A 21,242-nucleotide genomic window follows, 5' to 3' on the forward strand; every position below is an offset into this window, starting at 1 on the left:
GCAAAATACACTGGCGCTAATGCAATTTGGCCGCGCAAATATGCCATGTGTTTGCACAGTAGAAATGCGCTTATACCCGTGTGAATGAGGCTTTAAGGGCTTATGCAGACTACTGTATGTGGAAAAAAGCTCGCCAAAGTGCATCATGTTTGCGCACGAACAAGGTTGGATGAGGTACATTTGCGTGCATGCCTGTGCATAATACTGTTCTATTTGCGCATGCAGGGACATGCGTGCCACACCATTGGCTTAAAAGGCTATTCACCTATTGAGGTCCAGATGTGTTCTTTTTTTTTGCGTTTTTGCGTAGTGTTTCATGCATCCCCTTGCATATTTACGCACCTTCCATAGACTTACTGTGCAAAATGCCAAAAAATAGAGCAGCTCCTATTTTTCTGCGCGTGCAAAACGCTCTTGTGAGAACGATTCCACTGAAATCAATGGGTTCTATTATGTATTTAATGTGTGGATATTTTGCACTTTGAAATACAGTCGTGTGAAAAAGCCCTAAGTCTGCCAGGGGTACTGCTCTTGCAGAACTAAAAGTCTCAGCATACCTTGCTATGTACAATACCAGTTAGTGGATGTAGAGGCAGGTAGCCTCTTGAATTTCATTCCCGGATGCTGTGGAAGTTCTGGTTGCTGATGAGAGATGTAGTTCCACAACACTCAGTGTCACAGTACTAGAGACCCTGGTGCAGCTTAAACAAGGGCACTTGTGACAAATGTCACATTCCTGGGTGACATCACTCAAGGCAGAATGAGTAAAACCCCTTTTGATGCCAACCCCACTCCCTCCAGTCTTATTTATAGCACAGGCACTGGCTCTCTGGAGTGATGCAGGGGCACACCCAGCACAGCAGCGTCATGGGGCGTCCATCCTGTTAAAGGGAAACTTATATCCTCACCCTACTCACCAGCCAACCTCAAAGAACTCAGTGTGGACACAGAGGACACTTACTGCACCACTGCCTGCAGCTGCTGCACCACAGGGGAGGAGACCACTGACCCTTCAGGCTAACAGTAAGTGCTGCTACCTGCCCTCTACCTACTGTGGATCACTATACAGAGGGAGCAGTCTTCAGTCTGCAAGATATTTGTACCCTGTGGCGCCTGCAAGAAACTGCTTCAGCTCTGCTACATCTGTACTTCTATACTTGATCTACTAAGATGTGTTTGGCAGCTTATGTTTGCCTTGAACCGGCAATCGCTCCATTTGTAGGACTTTAATAGTAAATCTACAGTGTAGCACAGCTGAATGTGTTAGTTAACGGTTCCTTTAAAACCTATCTCCATACCACAAGATAAGTTATCCCGAATGACAAATTCAGCACTGCTACATCTGTTCTTCAGCGTTTGAACAATAGAAGGTTTATGTTGTTGGTGTTATGAGAGTGTTTTGGGGGATTGAACTAAAGTTGCTACATTTGTCAGACTTTGCTTGTGTGTTTATATACAAAGTAGCAGAGTTGGATGTGCTTATTAACTCTTTGGGACCTTTCACACAGGATGGAATATTCTGCAACAGTGTTGCCAAATATGCCCTCCTGTGGAATTTTTAGCCCCACATTACTAAGGTGCAGATTTTCAAATCCTCCTGGCAATTCCACATTACAATCCATACGGATTTTGGTGTGAAATTCAGGGACGGCTGTTGCTTAATATTCCATCCTGTGTGAAAGCTCCCTTTCTACTGTAACTCTTCTGCAGTTCTACTTAACACATTTTGATATCTGATGAGTTACTACAAATTGCAAACTCAGCTAAACTATATCTCTTTACATACTGTATGTATTTAACATATACTTTTACAATATAGAATCCTATGTGGACTATTTCTATGAATCAGTTATGATGATAGCGGTTAATACTGCTTGTATCTGCTGTGATCTGTCTTTCATTGCTGGGAATCCTAATGGCTCCCTGGGTGTTGCCTTGGCTCATCCTATATTGCAGATAGCTGGACTCACACCCATCTCATAGTACTTTCCCATACGGTATTGCCATCCTAGTAGGTTGCAGAATATGACATGTAGGGGTTTGAAATATACTTTTAATGATGTTAATATATAAATTAGTACAGAAATAAATATAATAAGAAAATAAAAAAGGGGACAAACTGTCTTAACGCCTCGTCCCTTTATGTCATTACTATATATATTTTTTTTTTTAACTAATACCATTATGATGATAAGGCCCATTTTGTGGCATAGAAGCTTCAAATTTATTTTATATTCTATAATGTATGCCGTAAAAAAGCTAAATGAACATTTTGGTTACACATTTTTCATAGTGTGGAGTTGTCCTCGAAATGATCAAGTTTCTACCCTAAGGGTCTCTGCAGGAAAACTCTGTATCTTTTCAGGAAACCAGACTGAGCTCAACTTGGATGAAACCTAATTCTCCTATTCTTATTAAACCCATATGTCAGTCACATAAAAAAGTCTCCAGCTTCATGGAAGATCTTGGAAACAGATGTGGAGAAGCTGGAATTCTGGATGTGTGCAAAAAAAAAGTTAACTCTTCAGTTTCCAAGTAGATACAGAATAGTGGCCAGTATGGCTGAAAATTTGCCCTTTTTTAACCCTTTGGACGCTTTTTCAAAAGCTTTCCATCCATGTTTTAGATTTTAGTTTGGTTGTTATTGCAATCATCATTCATTATGAATTTTTTTTATAAAATGGTACATATTTCTCTATGATCAGAGTTATCAGTTGTGTAACATAAGCAGCATGTATATTAAAATTCACTTCTGATCGGAGGGGTGGGGGTGGGGTAAATTTTTACATATATGTCGAGTTTTGGGAGAGAATGTTATTTTCTGCTTAAAATGACCAGTTAAATAGCAATTGTGATAGGAGTGTGAGGCTTTGGCTCTCCCTACTGGACAGCGGGTGTATAGACACAGACTGACACACCCAGACTCTCAGGCTATGAGTTCACTCGGAAAGTTGTTGCTGTAGGGAACAGACTCACGCAGGGTCTAAACCAAAGTTCTTCTCTCCTTTTAGGAATCCTCATACTTGACCGAAAATGCTTGTCCTATTGCTTGGAATCATTATCCTGCATGTTGCCGTCTTGGTCCTGTTGTTCGTCTCTACTATTGTCAGCGTAAGTACTTAAAGTTTTGCTTTAAGCATATGTACCGTTTATGCTCCTACCGTGATGTGTTCAGCTAAATAATGTGACATTTTAGATATTTGGACCTCAAATATACATGTTAACAGATTTTTTGGGGGGGTTTGCAAAGTTTTTGAAAGTTAGAGAAACATTGCATATGTTCACGCGGGGTACAATACCATAAATATATTATTTATAGCCATCTTTGGAAAGAAAAATACAGCACTCATGTTTACTCTGCATAAGCATAGTTGGATAATTGGGTGTAAATAATATATAGGATGCTTCTGTTAAGCAGGGTACAATCTGTTTTCCAGATGTGCTGTTCAAGGCATTTCCGTAGTGTTAATTTCGAGTCTGCAGCTCAGTCTTGGGGGGAAAACAAAAAAAAAAGTATGAATTTTGCACTAGGATTCAAAATTGTGAAATTTGAGACCTGAAATGCGTGTGGTTACGTAGCTGGAGGTTGGTAAAACCTTCCCCCTCCTCTATATACACTGTGAGGCTTGTTAATTGGATTTTGTGTTGAGAGTCGCAGCAACGTTAAAAGCTTCAAACTGCAACAAATAAAAAAGTGAAATACTAAATAGCTAAATAAATAACTAAATAGGTAAATAAATATATTTCCCCTTCCAGCATGGAGGTAAAGAAGATACCTCAAATGATATGAAATAGCGTTATGTGCGAGTGCTAAAAATATATATAGGTATATAAAGGGTCCAGGCTGCTTTATTAGAGCCCTTTATTTGTGTATGCAACTGGCTTGCATGTCTCTCTTAAAGAGGCGATGCCGTTTCCACTTTGCTACATAACTGTTTCTGCCGGTCTGGAGCTTGAAGAGTTAAAGGCCTTCGGGATGGTGCTGACAGAGTGTTTCCTTGCTGGAGTCTTTGGTATTTTAGGGATTACGTACTCCAAAAACATACACATCGACGTACTCTGGTTGGCAGGGAATGTGCGCCTGGTTCATAAACAGCCTCCAGCTCTTTTACCTGTCTGCAGCGGGTATTGTTCTGCCAATTTCTGCTTGTTTACTTTCGGTAATGACAGATTGGGAAAAGGGCAAAGAAAAAGAATTAATGATCGAACTGTTACTTATTCATGGGTTGTTTTAGGATGGGAACAATTAAACTTTTTGGATTTTTGTTTTGCCAAACTAGAAGTTTTGTTGTTTGTTGCAACATAAATAGTTTGTAATGAATCCCGGTTGGCTGCCGCATTACTGTGTCTTGGGGCCTCAAGGTGATTGGTTGGATGGATGATGTAGTACATTTTTTAAATGTATAGAGTACCAGTTAAAGCGGGGGCGGGGCATTATACATCTCTTATACTAATAGGCAAGGACCAATCATCTGGTAGCATATAGAACTGTATTGGAGTGCCACTCGTATTATGTAGGAGTACTGTTGTTGATGGCGTAAAAGGTTTTATATGTTTAAGTAATATTTTTGCTGCAGACTAATGCATAGAAACCCTGGAGGACACACCCACGAGGAACAAACATTTCTGATTTAATAGATCTCTTTTAGGCACGAAGACCATTTCAGCAACGGGAGGTGCAAGAAGTAAGCAAGAAAGACGGCACCGTCTGTTGGTCTTTATAAATGTCGCACCCATGCCTTATGACACACCCCTAATTAGGGACAAATTTTGTAGGTAGTATATACCAGATAAGGGGGTCACGTTTTTTTCCCGTCAGCAACCAAATGGCTATATTTGATCGTAAGACCTCAGAATGAGAGCAGAGTAGTTATGACTATTATAAAAGGCCCTCATATTTGCATTGTTATTTTATTACTTTGGACTTTTTTCTTTCTTCACCAGAGTTGGCTTGTAAGCAATGGCTACTCTGCGGATTTGTGGCAGAATTGCAGCGAAGGAGTCAGCAGTACCTGGAATTGTCTCTCGGCCTCAAACAATGGTGAGTAGGTCCATGACATCGCTTTACAGATGGAGTGTTAGTTATATTATTAATATGAACAATCCAGTAATGCGTGAAAAGTAGGGATGCCAGAGTGTACTACTACAACCATAAATCAATTGGGAGGCTATTTCTGAGCAGTGCTCTTTCAGATGCTAAAATAGGCCGCCTGTTGCTCCCATAAAAATAGTAGTATAGTCCATCGTCTCTTGAATTTCAAATTGGCTGAAAACCCCACAACATATTTGCAGCTCAGTTTAAGGGTGGCTTATGGAAACTCGTTGGCTCAGAACACTCCCTGGTGGTAGAGAAGTAGTAATACAGTTGGGGAACCTACTGTTACCTGTTGATGGCACAACCCAACATCTACAGTATGTAGCATAGCCAATACTCAGGAGCAACATTGCAACAACAAAATCCAACATGTAGATGATTTCTTAAAGTTTATTGAATTCCGCAGCTTGGTGGAAAATGACTTGTGGGTTATTTGGCGGCAGGTCAGGTACGGATTACAATAGATCTACAGACATGGAGACAATAAAGTCCATTGTTCCTCACACAAATATTGAAAATTCATTTCCAGTAGAGATTGCATGTCAACACGTGGTGGCTGGGGGGTATACTGTAAAAGGTTCTTGGGCCAAACCATTCTATCTAGGGGTTCACTAGGCGGAAATAATAAATCCACGAATAGATAGAACTCAATGAAAGTAGAATGTTAATAAGAGAGAGAGCTGAACCAAGGAACAGGTCGGGTTCCGGAATATCATAGGGAGAAACCTTTACATGTAGGGGGTTCTGGAATGCTGTATAGAAGTAGCTGTTGTAGTTGTCTTGGAATTGTATATGGGAATACTGTTTCTTGCAGGGAGTCTTGAAATGCTGTGTGCAGAAATCATAAGGTTTTGGAATGCTAAATGAGATTACAATGTCTGTAGGTGGTATTGGAATGCTATATAGAAGTACTCTTTCATGTAGGGGCTCTGGAATGCTATATAGCAATACTATTTCTCAGACGCGAGCTCCTTCCATACACACATACCGTTACATATAAGGAGTTCTGCACTTTTGTATGGATGCACTATTGTTTTAGGGTGGCTCTGTAGTGTTTCATAAAATGAACTGTGTAATGCTATATAGAAGTACTACTTTATGTAGGGGATCTGGGATACTTTCTGGAAATGCCATTTTTTTATAAAGTAGCTCTGGATTGCTACATGGAAGTATCATTTCATATCGGGGGCCATGCAATGTGCTAACATTAGAGATGAGCGAGCATACTCGCTAAGGGCAATTGCTTAAGCGAGCATTGCCCTTAGCGAGTACCTGCCCGCTCGAGAGAAAAGGTTCGGCTGCCGGCACGGGTGACAGGTGAGTTGCGGCCATGAGCAGGGGGAGCGGGGGGGAAGAGAGGGAGAGAGCGATCTCCCCACTCTCCCCCGCCGCTCCCTGCCCGCCGCTGGCAACCGAACCTTTTCTTCCGAGCGGGCAGGTACTCGCTAAGGGCAATGCTCGCTCGAGCAATTGCCCTTAGCGAGTATGCTCGCTCATCACTAGCTAACATGTCTTATAAATGGTCATATATTGGAGTTTCATTTTACTGGGGCTCTGCAATGCCGTATAGAAGTACCATTATAAGATCATTGTGGAATTCTGTAGACAAATATCATTTATTGCAGCCATGTCCTACAACGCTATATGGAGAAACTCTTTCTTTTGGGGTTTCCATAGACCGCACTTGATATTTTGGGTTAGGTGATGGGTGTACTGTGCTCCAAAAGATTTCTTAAAGTGAATTAGTCTTAAAATACTTGTCCAGGATAAGAAAATTATGGCTACTGTTTTTAGCAACAGTGCCACATCCGTCCATGGGTTGTGTCTGGCATTGCAAATGTATTGAATGAATTGGTTGAGTGGCAATACTGCCCACAAAGAAAGCAGCCATGTTTCCTGGAAAACCGCTTTAAGCAGTGTATATTTCATGGATGAGCACAAGATAACCCCTTTAAAGCCACAATGTATCTCTCGATGGGTTTTACGTGTCATGAGTCACCCCAGTTGCGCATCAGTTCCAGAGTGAATAGCAGCTGGTGGGCACCAATCCATTCACTTCAATCCATTCACTCGGCTATCTCCAGAGGTCTCATTGAAGTGAGTGCAGCGGTTGTGCACTTGCATACCCACCAACTTGTCGAGAGATAACCCCTTTAAAATCCATTGTACCTCTAGTGAGGGGGAATATATCTTATGGAGTACTCACCATGGAGTGACCAAAGGAATAGAGGGTGGATGTACCGCCTGTGCATCTGGTTAATTTCCTAGATGTCTACATGCTAAATTATTTAAGACTGGCATTCCGATTGTTTCCAGATCTCTTGCTGCACCATTAAAGAGACTCTGTCACCTACCATTAGTCCTATGAGCTAAACTTACAGGTTAAAAGTAGGTGACCCACCGAGTCCAAGGATGTATTATACTTACCTTCCCCATCATTCCCCCGGTGTCAGCACAGAAAGCCGCTGCTCAGTGCATTGAGCCGTGCTGCTAAGTAGTCCGCCCATTCAAATTTTACAATGGGTGGACTATTTAGTAGCGGCGCTCAATGCACTGCAGGGTTGGCTGCAACGACAGGGGAGGTAAGTATCATCCCCGGACTCAGCAGGTCACCTACTCTCAGCCCATAAGCTTAGCTGATAGGGCGGCTCAAAATAGGTGACAGAGTCTCTTTGGCATAAACGTTTCATGGTGTATTGGATGTCTCTTACTGTGGCAGGCTGCTGTTATATCGGGGTAGACCGTTGTAAAGAGACAGTTTGCCTTGTAGAACACAAGCTGCTTTCCATGGGATGCCACAGCTAATGTACTTAGGAGAATGTGATTAATAATGCAGGAAGAGATGGGGAATAGCATGAATGTAATTCAGCTTTCAGACAGGCTGGTTCTGTAGATCTACAGGCAAACAGCAATATTAGATAGAATAGCACAAAGTCTGCCTCCGGTAAGTCAGGCTGCACTGAGACAGTGTAAAGGGCAGAGAAGTGACCGGGCGGCCTGGAAATACTCCAGCCATGCTTTCTCTTGCTGCAGTATTAGTTATTACAAGTAACACAGAAGCCGTGTGTTAAGCGGAGCAGAGTGTGGTGCACAACACTTTGTATTTACGTCCTGTCCATTTATACAAGACATGGCCCGGTCCAAAGGCATTAGAGTCACAAGCAGTGAGTACGACTCCCTTCATCACACTTCAATATGAATACAAACCCCAGACTAGACCTCTAAAGTAATGCAGATCTCAGACCAGATCCCCTAAACAAATGTAGATCCCATAAACAAGTGCAGACCTCCTAAACAAATGCAAAGCCCCGCCCAGATCCCCTAGAGAAATACAGACCAAATCCCCTAACCAAATACAAAGCTAGGACCAAATCCCCTAATCCCATATAGACCTCAAACCAGATCCCTTAACCAAATACAGACCCCAGAGCAGATTCCCTAGACAAATACAGACCCCAGACCAGATCCCCTTATCAAATACCGACCCCAGACCAGATCCCCTAGACAAATACCGACCCCAGACCAGATCCCCTAGACAAATACCGACCCCAGACCAGATCCCCTAGACAAATACCGACCCCAGACCAAATCCCCTAACCAAATACAGACCCCAGACCAAATCCCCTAACCAAATACAGACCCCAGACCACATCTCCTAACCAAATACAGACCCCAGACAACATCCCCTAACCAAATACAGACCCCAAACCACATCCCCTAACCAAATACAGACCCCAGGCCAGATCCCCTAACCAAATACAGACCCCAAACCAGATCCCCTAACCAAATAAAGATCCCAGATCAGATCCCCTAAATAAATATAGACCACAAAGCAGATGCCCTAGGCAAATACAAATCCCAGACCAGATCCCCTTACCAAATACAGACCCCAGAGCAGATCCCCTAGACAAATACAAATCCCAGACCAGATCCCCTTACCAAATACAGAGCCCAGGTCAGATCACCTAACCAAATACAGACCCCAAACCCGTTCCCCTAACCCAATCCAGGTCCCAGATTAGATCCCCTAAATAAATACAGACCCCACAGCAGATCTCCTGACAAATACAGACCCCAGACAAGATCCCCTAACCAAATACAGACCCCTGGTCAGATCACCTAACCAAATGCAGACCCCAAACCCGATCCCCTTACCAAATACAGACCCCAGAGCAGATCCCCTAGACAAATACAGACCCCAGAGAAGATCCCTTAACTAAATACAGGCCCTAGACCAGATCCCATAACCAAATACAGACCCCAGATCAGATCCCCTAAATAAATATAGACCCCAAAGCAGATGCCCTAGACAAATACAGACAACAGAGCAGGTCCCCTAGACAAATGCAAATCCCAGACCAGATCCCCTAACCAAATACAGACCCCAGGTCAGATTACCTAACCAAATACAGACCCCAAACTCGATCCCCTAACCCAATCCAGATCCCAGATTAGATCCCCTAACCAAATACAGACCCCAAACAAGATCCCCTAACCAAATACAGACCCCAGACCACATCCCCTAACCAAATACAGACCCCAGACCACATCTCCTAACCAAATACAGACCCCAGACCACATCCCCTAACCAATACAGACCCCAAACCACATCCCCTAACCAAATACAGACCCCAAACCACATCCCCTAATCAAATACAGACCCCAGACCACATCCCCTAATCAAATACAGACCCCAAACCACATCCCCTAATCAAATACAGACCCCAAACCACATCCCCTAATCAAATACAGACCCCAGGCCAGATCCCCTAATCAAATACAGACCCCAGGCCAGATCCCCTAACCAAATACAGACCCCAAACGAGATCCCCTAATCAAATACAGATCCCAGATCAGATCCCCTAAATAAATATAGACCCCAAAGCAGATGCCCTAGACAAATACAGACAACAGAGCAGATCCCCTAGACAAATACAAATCCCAGACCAGATCCCTTAACCAAATACAGACCCCAGCTCAGATTACCTAACCAAATACAGACCCCAAACTCGATCACCTAACCCAATCCAGATCCCAGATTAGATCTCCTAGACAAATACAGACCCCAGGGCAGATCTCCTAGACAAATACAGACTCCAGGGCAGATCTCCTAGACAAATACAAACCCCAGGGCAGATCCCTTAACTAAATATAGACCCCTGACCACATCCCCTAACCAAATACAGACCCCAGACCACATCCCCTAACCAAATACAGACCCCAGACCACATCCCCTAACCAAATACAGACCCCAGACCACATCCCCTAACCAAATACAGACCCCAAACCACATCCCCTAATCAAATATAGACCCCAGACCACAGACCACATCCCCTAACCAAATACAGACCCCAGACCACACCCCCTAACCAAATACAGACCCCAGACCACATCCCCTAACCAAATACAGACCCCAAACCACATCCCCTAATCAAATACAGACCCCAAACCACATCCCCTAATCAAATACAGACCCCAGGCCAGATCCAAAAACCAGATCCCCTGACCAAATACAGATCCCAGATGAGATCCCCTAAATGAATACTGACCCCAGAGCAGATTCCCTAGACAAATATAGACCCCAGACCAGATCATCCAAATGAATACAAACTGCAGATGAGACTGTTTAATAAGTACAGACCTCAGAGCCCCTAAATTTATCCTGCCCTCCAATCAGACTCACTAAATACTAAGTCCAAACCATGGTGCCTGCTCTTCCCTCTTTCTGGAGCCTCCTGGATACTCCAGGCAAGTTGGCAAATATGAATTCTGGACTATCAGGGGTGTCGAATTCATCTGCAACGAGGGCCACATCAGCCTTATGGTTCCCTTCAAAAAGCCCTTCATAAGGACTCCTTCTCAGGGGTGTATTTGTTATGTGCAGAATATGGACTGCGTAAACACCACTGACCTGAAATGGGGAATTCAGACCTGCTTTTTACACACATGAAAAAAATCCACACCTTTCCTATTTTGGTATGCGCATTAAAGCCAATGGAATTGTGTAAACAGGCAGTGACTGTGATACATGTGCATTCACTGTGTGTTTATGCATGAAGGCAGGAGAAATCGATGGGACCAAATATGTTGTGAATACGCACGGTCTCAGTCTCAAAACTCTGCGTACTTCATAAACCAAAACTCTTGTGAATGACCCCTCCTTAAGTACTCCTTACGCCCAATGTCCACGGGGAAATAGAAATAGAGTTACAAAATATGCGCGGGTCTCCCGCGTGTGCGATCTGCGCCCATAGGGAATCATTGATCACCCGCAGGTAATTAAATACCCCAATACTCATTGCTATGTGTGTAGACATTAGAAGTAAGCGTCTTCCATTTTCTTCCCACAGAGTGGCTCCAGTCTGTCCAGGCGATGATGATTCTGTCCATAATCTTCAGCGTCTTGTCGCTGTTTCTATTTTTCTGTCAACTCTTCACTCTTACAAAAGGTGGCCGATTCTACTTGACTGGCATCTTCCAGCTCCTTGCGGGTAAGTGACATCCAAAAAGAGTCTATGATTGAGGGGGGCTTTGGAAATAAGGATCCCTGCGGTCTGAATATGAGCTGCAATAGTGCTGGAATCCATCATAGACACATAATACCGTGTTTCCCTGAAAATAAGACCTACCTCGATAATAATGCCTACCCTGTTTTTTGGGGGTGGAGGTGAGGAAGGCTTGAAATATAAACCCTGCCCCAAATATAAGCCCTAGCTACACTACATGAAAAAAAAGCAATACTCACCTAGTAGACAGCATGCTGGGCTGCGGCGCTGTTGCAGGCTTCCATGAAGTCCTGAATGCCAACAGAGCATTTCTTCCTGGTAGCGGGGCTTGGATACCCCACCTCAAGCAGGCGATTGCTCTGATTGGTTCATCAAGCGCCACGTCGGCCAATCAGAGCTGGTGCTCGATTAACCAATCACAGTCATTTATTAAATGACACCATTGAATGGCTGATATTGGTTAATCGAGCACCGGCCCTAATTGGTTTATGCGGCGCTCGATGAACCAATCAGAGCAATCGCTGGCTGGAGGCGGGGTATTCAAGCCCCGCTACCAGGCAGAAATGCTCTGTTGGCGTTCAGGAGAACACGGCAGCCTGCAGCATCGCCACAGCCCAGCATGAGGGAACTGAACGCCGTCTACTAGGTGAGAAAGTAAGACACTGTGCCTCTTTTGGGGAAAAAATTAATATAAGACAATGTCTTTTTTGGGGGGATACACGGTAGTTTATCTGCAGCATTGCATTCTGGGAGACAAAGCTATTCTTACATGATCCCATGATCCAATACGGCAAGGAATGCCCTTCTCAGACCAACAGGGGGCGATGGGGAAATGTGATGTTCTGAAAACTAGCAAAAAAATCAGCAGCACTCTGAATGCAGCTCTGGATGTAACAGGTGGATAGAGTAACTTAGTACCATTGAGTAAATCATTATTATCTGAACACCACCCTTCCTTTCAGCTGGTGATTTCCCAGGCCATGCCCAGTTACCAGGATGCAAAGGGACAAAACGCTTCACAGTTTATTTATAGGATTGCTGGGTACTGGAATCCATTCATCATTTCATTCAGCAGGGTTGGGTCTCTAAACCCTGGATTATCCACTCTATGGCGCTGCATGCCTGGCCACTGACTCATTCCTCTAAACACTCTCACAGACTAACGTAATAGCCGGGCACCGCTATGTGCTGCATCCCGTAGGAACACAAGCAAACAATTGGCTTTTTTTTTCTCGCTGCAAAAGCTCTATTGTGTTTTCCCGAAAATAAGACAGTGTCTTATATTAATTTTTGTTCAAAAAGGATTAACTTTTTTACATGTATAGCTGCCTGGACACTATTTAAATTGACTTTTTCAATTAACTGTTAGCAGGGCTTAATTTTGGAGTAGGGCTTATATTTCAAGCATCCTCAAAAAGCCTGAAAAATCATTTTGCATCCTCAAAAATTCTGGAAAATCATGTTATGTCTTATTTTCAGGGAAACGGGGTATTAAATAGGTTGCCCAAGACCAGAGGACGCTTGTAGCAATAGCAGCGATTCACAAAGGAGTCATATATATTGTATTACACACAGGCCTTTTTCACATGGGGGTGTATGCACCCATAGAAGTCAATGGCAATGCACAATATACTAGGAGATGTGTGAAACACTGTGTTATTGCACAGGAAAAAGAACACATCTGGAAGTCGTTAAACTAATTAGCTATTTAAATCGTGTTTCGTTTTGTTTTTTTGGGGGGGTTGCCGTGTGCAGATTAATAATATGTCTTGCGCATGCAAAAAGTACAGCAAAATATACCGCTGCATGCGCAAAAAAGCATTGTTCATTCTGCAAGTATGCAGCACTCAAGTGCACGCAAATACACATACACCCGTGGAGGGGGCCATATAGTGGATTTCCATTGCTCAGGTTTCTTTTGGGGCCGGTGATGGGACAGCATTATGTCAGTAGGAGGTGTGCACTATATTAGGTTCCACCGCAGGAGGAACTTTAAATCAGGGTGTCCACAGGAAATAGTCAATGTGGTTCAGGAACGTATACAGGCATGTACAGTCATAATCACAGCACACACGCATATACTTAGCACTGGGTGTATAAAAGTGCTGGCTACAGTGCCCCACATCCGTGCTAGCCACAGTGCCCTATAACAGTGCCAGTACAGAAAAGAGGCCATATGGACTGTATCCCTTTTGGCTCTTGAAAGCAGACAGATTTTCTGTATAGCAGGCACAGCCAACCTCAATGACCATCACAACCTTAAGGTTGAATGTATGCACAACAAATACCAAAAAGGCCAAAAAGTTTGGTATAAGGCGCAACCTTGGACACATAAGAGTACACAACAGTATATTTGCTCATCTTCTCGCTTTATTGTATAACCAGGGTATATACATGTTTTAAGGCTGCCGGACCTCTTCCTCAGTATCTGCTTAAGCACTTAAAGTCCTCTTCAAACATCAGAGCACTACTCTCTGCCACTGATATATGCTCCCAGCAGATACTGGTGAAGAGGGTGGGCAGCCTCGAAACGTGAACATACCTTGATTTTACAATAAATGGAGACGTTAACTGAATACACCGCTGTGTACTCTTATATGTTCCTGAGTTACGCCTTATACCCAATTTTTTGGCCTTTTTGGTATTTGTCACCTATAACCGTGCCAATCAGTGCCCCCTTAATCCATAGTCCTTCATAAGTGTCAAAGCCACATTTCCCTTTAATAGTACCAGCTACTTATCCCATAATAGTGCCACCCGTATGACCATTTAAGAATGCACGCTTCTTCCCCATTAACTCACAAATATATAATAAGGCCACAAACCTACTTAAGCTATATCAACCATCAAAAGACAAGGAATTTATGGCCAAAATTAATTTAAAAGAATACATTAATTAATATCGAATAGAAAATCATATCCCACCATTACACATAAATACAGAACAGGACGACACGCAGACAGGGAGGGGCAAACCTGGTCATAACAGACCCAGAAACCGCAGTAAAATTACTAAATCTATCTATAGCAAAACCTAAAGTTAATAATGAACATAGAGACCTATAATCCTACAAGTCTACGGAACCAATGACAATCAGAAAATGCAAAAATAGACTAATTGACCGGGTTTAACCCTTTCCAATCCACTGTCTGACATCTAAAGACATTATGATTTAAGGATGTACAGCTCCGATGTTGGAAGACGTCTGTTGGGGTTCTCTTACTGTATATTGCCCAGCCTCTCTGCTGTCGGAGCCTATCCAACGTGTCACCTCATGCAGTACTGGCTTTAGCCAGCAGATAGCGCCATTGTATAACGGCAAAAAAGAGTAAGCCCCCTAGGAAAACCAGGATACAGATTGGATTGAAAAGGGTTAATGAACAAGATTGCTCATGCTTATATTGGAGTCCCAGCTCCAGAAATACCAGTCACGAAAAAACGCTCGCCTCAATGCGTGTTTCGCTGTACTTGGCTTCGTCAGGAGTCCTTTCCCAAGCAACTGCCCACTGGCGGCGCTCCACTCCAAATCCAGATCCAGTTGAAATAAGTCTGTACTAATGGGCTAACACCAGGGCCAAATGAATGTCCATACTAGAAGCCAATGACTGGGCTTGTTAACCTCCATCATCCTCCGGGTGATTGACATGAAACTACTACATCCTCTTCAACTGCTGCAGAACCTCTAAGAAGGGTCTTTTCAAATTAAAGAGGTTCTGCAGCTTCTGGAGTGTGGATGAAGACGCAGGTGCATCATGTTAATTACCGCCATCATCCATTGATTGTTGAAAATCAACCAGACATGATGACCTCAGCACTCATGGTTTATACTGTTATTACAGCTTATGGCGAGTCTATAATTACCCTGGCCACATGTCTTAGGTAACATAGTCCCCACCTCACCACCCTCTCAGTGATATTTAGCAGCTTCTGGCTGAGACATGACATAGTTTTGCCCTCCGCTCACACAGTTTCTCTTGTCTTTCTATTTGGGTGGGAGGTTTGGCCAGTGTGGAGCGCGGTGACCTGGCCAGTGAAATGCCCACTTTTTGCCTTTTCATAAACAATGCCCGCATTGAGACTCGCCACCATGAGCAGGAACTGTAGGTGTCTTTTGGATGATTAGACAAAATGGTGAGTGTTGTGGGATATGCAGGGCCAGACAAAGCCTCTTTCACAAATATGTCAAGAATTTTTTTCCTTTTACCATAACCTCTCCCCTAGAAATGGGCGCCGCTCCGTGAGACCAAATGTCCTTCAACCTTTTGAAGGAATGGTGTTTTCAAAAGTTATCACTATGTAAGGAGGATTGTAATTTGCAGCACAGTTCTTCACCAGACCGCAACTATAAAAAAAAAGTTTTCATAGAAAACTCATTGCTGAAATCTTACTTCAATATTGCTAATGCTTGGATTAATCTGCCTCATAATATCTATTCATGTTTTCTCAATACCCCGTTTACTCCTTTACTGATAACATGACCTAATTGATTTGTTGTTCAAGAGGAAATCTTTAAAGCATACCTGTAGTATCATAAGCTTCTATGTGTGTTCATGAGGAGTAACATTCTTTCCAACCTTTATATGACTTGTATCCTGCATTTTTCACCAGTCTTCCTCTCTGCAGACTTTATCTCTAATTCTCAGCTTTCCCTGAGCTGCTGGGTGAAGAGTAGCTCCCATGATGTCTCACATACACTGCATAGAGATCTGCACCCCTATCACTATCTATCATACACTGTTTATCCAAAAACATCAAGCACCTAGAAGAAGTTGTCATTTTGCTGCAAAATCTGGCATGCAGTTACATCTCAGGCAGATATCCAAATGATGAGAGTAGTGGTGTGATGAGATGAACGGTCTAAGGCCTAACATTGGTTCCACCCTTGGCCTATAAGAGGCTCCCGGAGGCTCCTTGTGTGTAGTGACCTCTTCTTCCACTTGTGTAGAGCTTGTCGACGAATTCCCCACCACCTGGGTTGTTCTGAACTGACTATTAGGAGGTGTTGGGACCAGTGGATGCGTGCAGGCACACACGCCTCCTAACAGTTGACTAGGCTGAGAATGCCTTTGACCGGTAGAGAGGATCATCTAATCGTCTGGCAACCATGAGCAGCTCCAACTGTTTCATTGTCCATTACTCAGAGACAGGTGGCAGCATTGTTTCAGGCCACTGTATCTGTTGGAACGATTTTCAGGCGCCCAGTTAAAGGACATTTGGTCTCACAGCGCCCATTACATGTTTTGCTGTTGACATCCACCATCGTCTCGGTTTCACGTGGTGTCATGAATGACGAAACTGGACTCTACGGAGTGGAATCGGGTTGTCTTCAGTGACGAATCCAGGTTTAGTTTGGGCGCTGATGATGGCTGTGTTTCTATCTGGAGACCTCGGGGTGAGCGCCTCAATCCTGCCTTTGCTGTGGAGTTGCACACTGCCCCCTGCTGGTGTGATGGGTCATCGCATACAACAGTCAGTCCCCTCTAGTAGTGGTACAAGGAACAATGACAGCTTAGCAATATGTTCAGGACATCCTGCAGCCACATGTGTTCCTCTCATGGCGGCTTCCAAAAGGCAGCAGGATAATGTTCTGCTGCATACACAAGGGGGTCACAGGAGCCCCCACAACATTGTCACACTTCTGTCGCTGCCCGCTCACCAGTTTTATCACTAATAGAACATGTACGGGACCATCTGGGATGCCAACTTCCACAGCCTATGAGTTTGTATGATCTAGAAGCTCAGTTACAGCAAATGTGGACCAATATGCTGCAGGATAGCATACGGAACCTGTATGCCTCCATGCCCGCTCGTATCACATCTTGTATCCAAGCTAGAGGTGACCCAACATTGTACTGGAACCTCCATTTAAGTGTAGTGTTTTCCACAATAAATTCTCTTTTTGTTCGGACATTGTAATCCCCTACTTACATGAACATTACAATCACATAGAGAAAGTTTTTTGATTCTGACAACTCCTTCTAGGTGCTTGATTTTTTCTTTTTGACAATGAGTGTATATAGAGAAACAGCATGGAGGACATAGTAGAAAGACTGTAAAAACAATAAAACAGTTCCTATTAGCTGCAATATCCAGCTCTCTGTGCGCCTTTCTGCTTCTATCACACTGTTGCTCCTCTATCCTCTTTCCTCCCCATAGACTTCTATGGGTAGCATGTAATCTGATTCATCATTGTATCTGATAATCCCTTTCCTCTCTCAAAATGAATTTTGTTTAGCAGCAGTTGGATGTTTTTAGCAGTATTTCAGAGTGAGTAAACAGTTTAGGAGTAGGAGGTTGATAAGTGGAGAATGAAGCATTTTACTCTGATAAAGTATATTATAAAGTTATTCGCCTCATATTCACCTGTACTGTTGATTTATGCAAAGTTTGTTGAATGCTCAGTGACCATTTAAAGCCTGGACCATTTATAGTCAACAATTTCCGAGAACTGTACATTGAAAGGCCTTTATCAAGCAATGATGGATGCGGGACTATCAGATATATTGCTCTATAAAACCGAAGTAGAAAAGTATATAAATCTCTCTTGTAAGGGAAGAGTAATTTAACCCTTTCCAATCAAATTTGTATCCTGCTTTTCCTAGGGGGCTTACTCTTTTTCTGCTGTTATACAACGGCGCTATCTGCTGGCTAAAGCCAGTACTGCATGAGGATAGGCTCCAACAGCAGAGAGGATGGCAATATACAGTAAGAGAACCCCGATGGTATCTTCCAACATCGGAGCTGTACAGCTTTAAATCATAATTTCTTCAGAGGTCACACAATGGATTGGAAAAGGTTAAAAAGAACTACCCCAAACAGTCTAGTGGTGGAGAGTGCTTAGAATGTTTGTTATAAGGTGTATGAGGTTTACTATGAATTTATTATTTTTTTACATATGAAATACTTAAATGAATTCGATTATTTTCCAAAACAATGCTAATTTTATTTATGATATATGTCCCCTTTAAAACGGTCCTTTGTCTCTCTTCAGGCCTATGCGTGGTTGCTGGAGCTTCCATCTATACTGTTCGACACACAGAATGGAGCAAGGATAATGCCAGCTTTGGATATGCCTACATCCTGGCATGGGTAGCCTTCCCACTTGCCGTCATCAGCGGCATCATCTATGTCATCTTGAGAAAGCGGGAATAATGATTCGCAATTCATCATGACTAGGAAAAGCTCAATATAAAGTCTAGAGGGGATCCTAAAAACAAAAAAATTTAATTGAAACCAAAAATTTCAACCACCCCCCTCCTCACCAAAAAGAGAGAGTATACGGTGAGGGCGGGTTCCTGTGTTAATTGAAGATGTAAATAGTATCTATGGTTTAAAAACCTATTTATAACACTTTTTACATATATGTACATAGTATTGTTTGCTTATTTGACCTGTAGCCTTAAAAAATTTGCTCATGTCTGCTGCAAAATTTTGTCAACAAATTTTTGAGTGGACAGTGAGTGACAAGCCAAAATCATTTCAGTTTGTGTGCCTTATGAGAAGCATACCAACAGTCTTAATCCATATTGGTGACTACCCCTTGGTCGAAGGACAAAAAAAAAGCCATTTGCAAATTTTTACATAAAACAACCAAAACAAAACATGGCTTTCGTGCCAAGTTCAAAATGGCTGACACTAGAACACAAGAGAGAGGTGTTTAAGGAGCAAACAGCCATCTTGATGTTTATTCTCCAGAGCTGTTAAGTGTCCTTTGGGTCTATACATAAAGAGAGAGGATGAGGACCCAACTGGATCTTATCAAGGGGGTGAAAGCCGTAGCCCGGCTATCAGTAAGCCCTAACGGAATGGGCAATGAAGCTGGGCCAGCAACAGGGTCATGTTTTCAATATGCCATTTTACTATTGCACTGAGACAACAGCAAAGTACTGTGGAAAGTATAACTTTTGTGAATAGGACAATCAAAATTTTTGATTTTTTTTTCTTTTTTTTTTTCTTTTTTTAATTTTTGGGGCATTTTGAAAAAAGCAGTAATGCAAGGAAATAAAAAAAATGAGGCATTAAAAGATTCCTAATTTTCCAGCATAGTGATTGCCTTATTGCTTTTTTTACGTTAATGTTTTTTTTTTGCTTTATGGCCTCATTTGAATCGACCCTACACTGCCAGTGGAGCCTGCGACTCTTTGCAGTGCTAGAAAGTTGGAGGGACTTTACCATCCGGACATGTATGCGTGTACCTGTCTCAAAGAAAATGTAGGACGTGAAAAAAAGGACGGTCTATGTATATTTTTATTTTAACCAATGTGCATGTATCATACATATAGAAATATAGCTATAAACTAAGGTAGCCAAAAAAATTTACCAAATTTTACTTTTTTTTTCATCTATAAAACAATAATAGAGAACTTTAGATAATCGACTCCTGACTGAAATTAGAATTAGATTCACACCGTATCATTTTAGTGTAAAAACAAAAAAAACATGGTGCTATGATAATTTTATTTTTTGACCATTCCTTATACTTTAACCTCTGCATTAACTGCTGACCCAGTAACATTTCTAGTTGTTTAGTTTTTTTTCTGTTTTTGTTATTTTTAGAATAAAACCATTGAAACTCTGTCTAGTTCTCTAAATTTGAGGTCTATGTGAATATTTAATAAAAATGGCTGCTTAGACGTCTGCTGAAGTGTTTACTGTGAGCTCTGTCTCTATCATACTTTTGAGAAGTGATATCAGGGTGATTCGGACAGGTGATGTAATACATGGCAACATTTTCTTTTTACCATATTCCCAGTTCATTTATATAGGGAACACTCCCAATTTAAGGCATTTTAATATACACTTCATCGCTTCCCAAAATTAAGACAAACCTCCAGATCAGACCACCAAAATACAGACTAAGACCGGACCTGCTAAATAGATACAGACCTCAAACTAGATGTCTTAAACAAATGTAGGCTCTACACTCCTGTTAGGGAAATTCAACGGTTTCCTGATATGCTGCCGGGCTCCAAATTAAAATGATATGACTGACCGGTCAGGAGGATGCAGAGACACACAGACATGATGCTATGTGGAATGCATTCTGGTTTATTATGTCATACGCTCAATCTTTGTAGGATTTTACAAACCGAGTGGCTTAATGCCAAATACAATTAAAAATACAATTAATATAGTGGTTTAATATATATCATTTTCTTATCAATCCGTCCTTCTCTCTCCAGATGTTAGCCTTGAGATACATCCTGTAAAGCTCTTTAGTAAGTTTTGGCCGGACATATCTTAAGATAAAGACACAGAACAGGAAAGCTCGTGGTGGTCCAATTAATTTCTCCAGCTGGATTAGTCAAGGTGAAATCTAGCAGATTTCTCGGTGAAAGTTCAAAACCATACAGTAAAACTTGAAAACCCTACAAATATAAGCATTATAACAGACAAGCAAAATAGATAGACATCATGGAGTCTTTAGGTCATCTTTTTTGGCCTGTAGCCTTAACACTCCCAAACTAATACAAACCCCAAATTACTCCCCAAAATATCGACAGATCACCTAAACTGATACAGAAAAGATTCCATAAATAAATATAGACCCTCAGATGCCACGTAAACTAAAGACCAATTTACACACAACGATTATCGCTCAGAATGCATTCAAACGATGGCATATGAGCGATAATCATTG

At 42.3% G+C, this 21,242-nt stretch overlaps 1 protein-coding gene across 1 annotated transcript; it reads left to right on the top strand.

The window, feature by feature from the left end:
- The first annotated feature begins 870 nt into the window (after positions 1–870).
- Positions 871–20,239, top strand: PMP22 (peripheral myelin protein 22). The gene is made up of 5 exons (XM_066587671.1): positions 871–1,023; positions 3,012–3,111; positions 4,945–5,041; positions 11,446–11,586; positions 18,594–20,239. The coding sequence occupies exons 2-5, from the start codon at positions 3,034–3,036 to the stop codon at positions 18,752–18,754; spliced, it is 477 nt and encodes a 158-aa protein (XP_066443768.1). The 5' UTR covers positions 871–1,023; positions 3,012–3,033; the 3' UTR covers positions 18,755–20,239.
- Positions 20,240–21,242: the final 1,003 nt, after the last annotated feature.

This window comes from Eleutherodactylus coqui, chromosome 13, assembly GCF_035609145.1.
Source record: "Eleutherodactylus coqui strain aEleCoq1 chromosome 13, aEleCoq1.hap1, whole genome shotgun sequence".
NCBI classification, from domain to species: domain Eukaryota; kingdom Metazoa; phylum Chordata; class Amphibia; order Anura; family Eleutherodactylidae; genus Eleutherodactylus; species Eleutherodactylus coqui.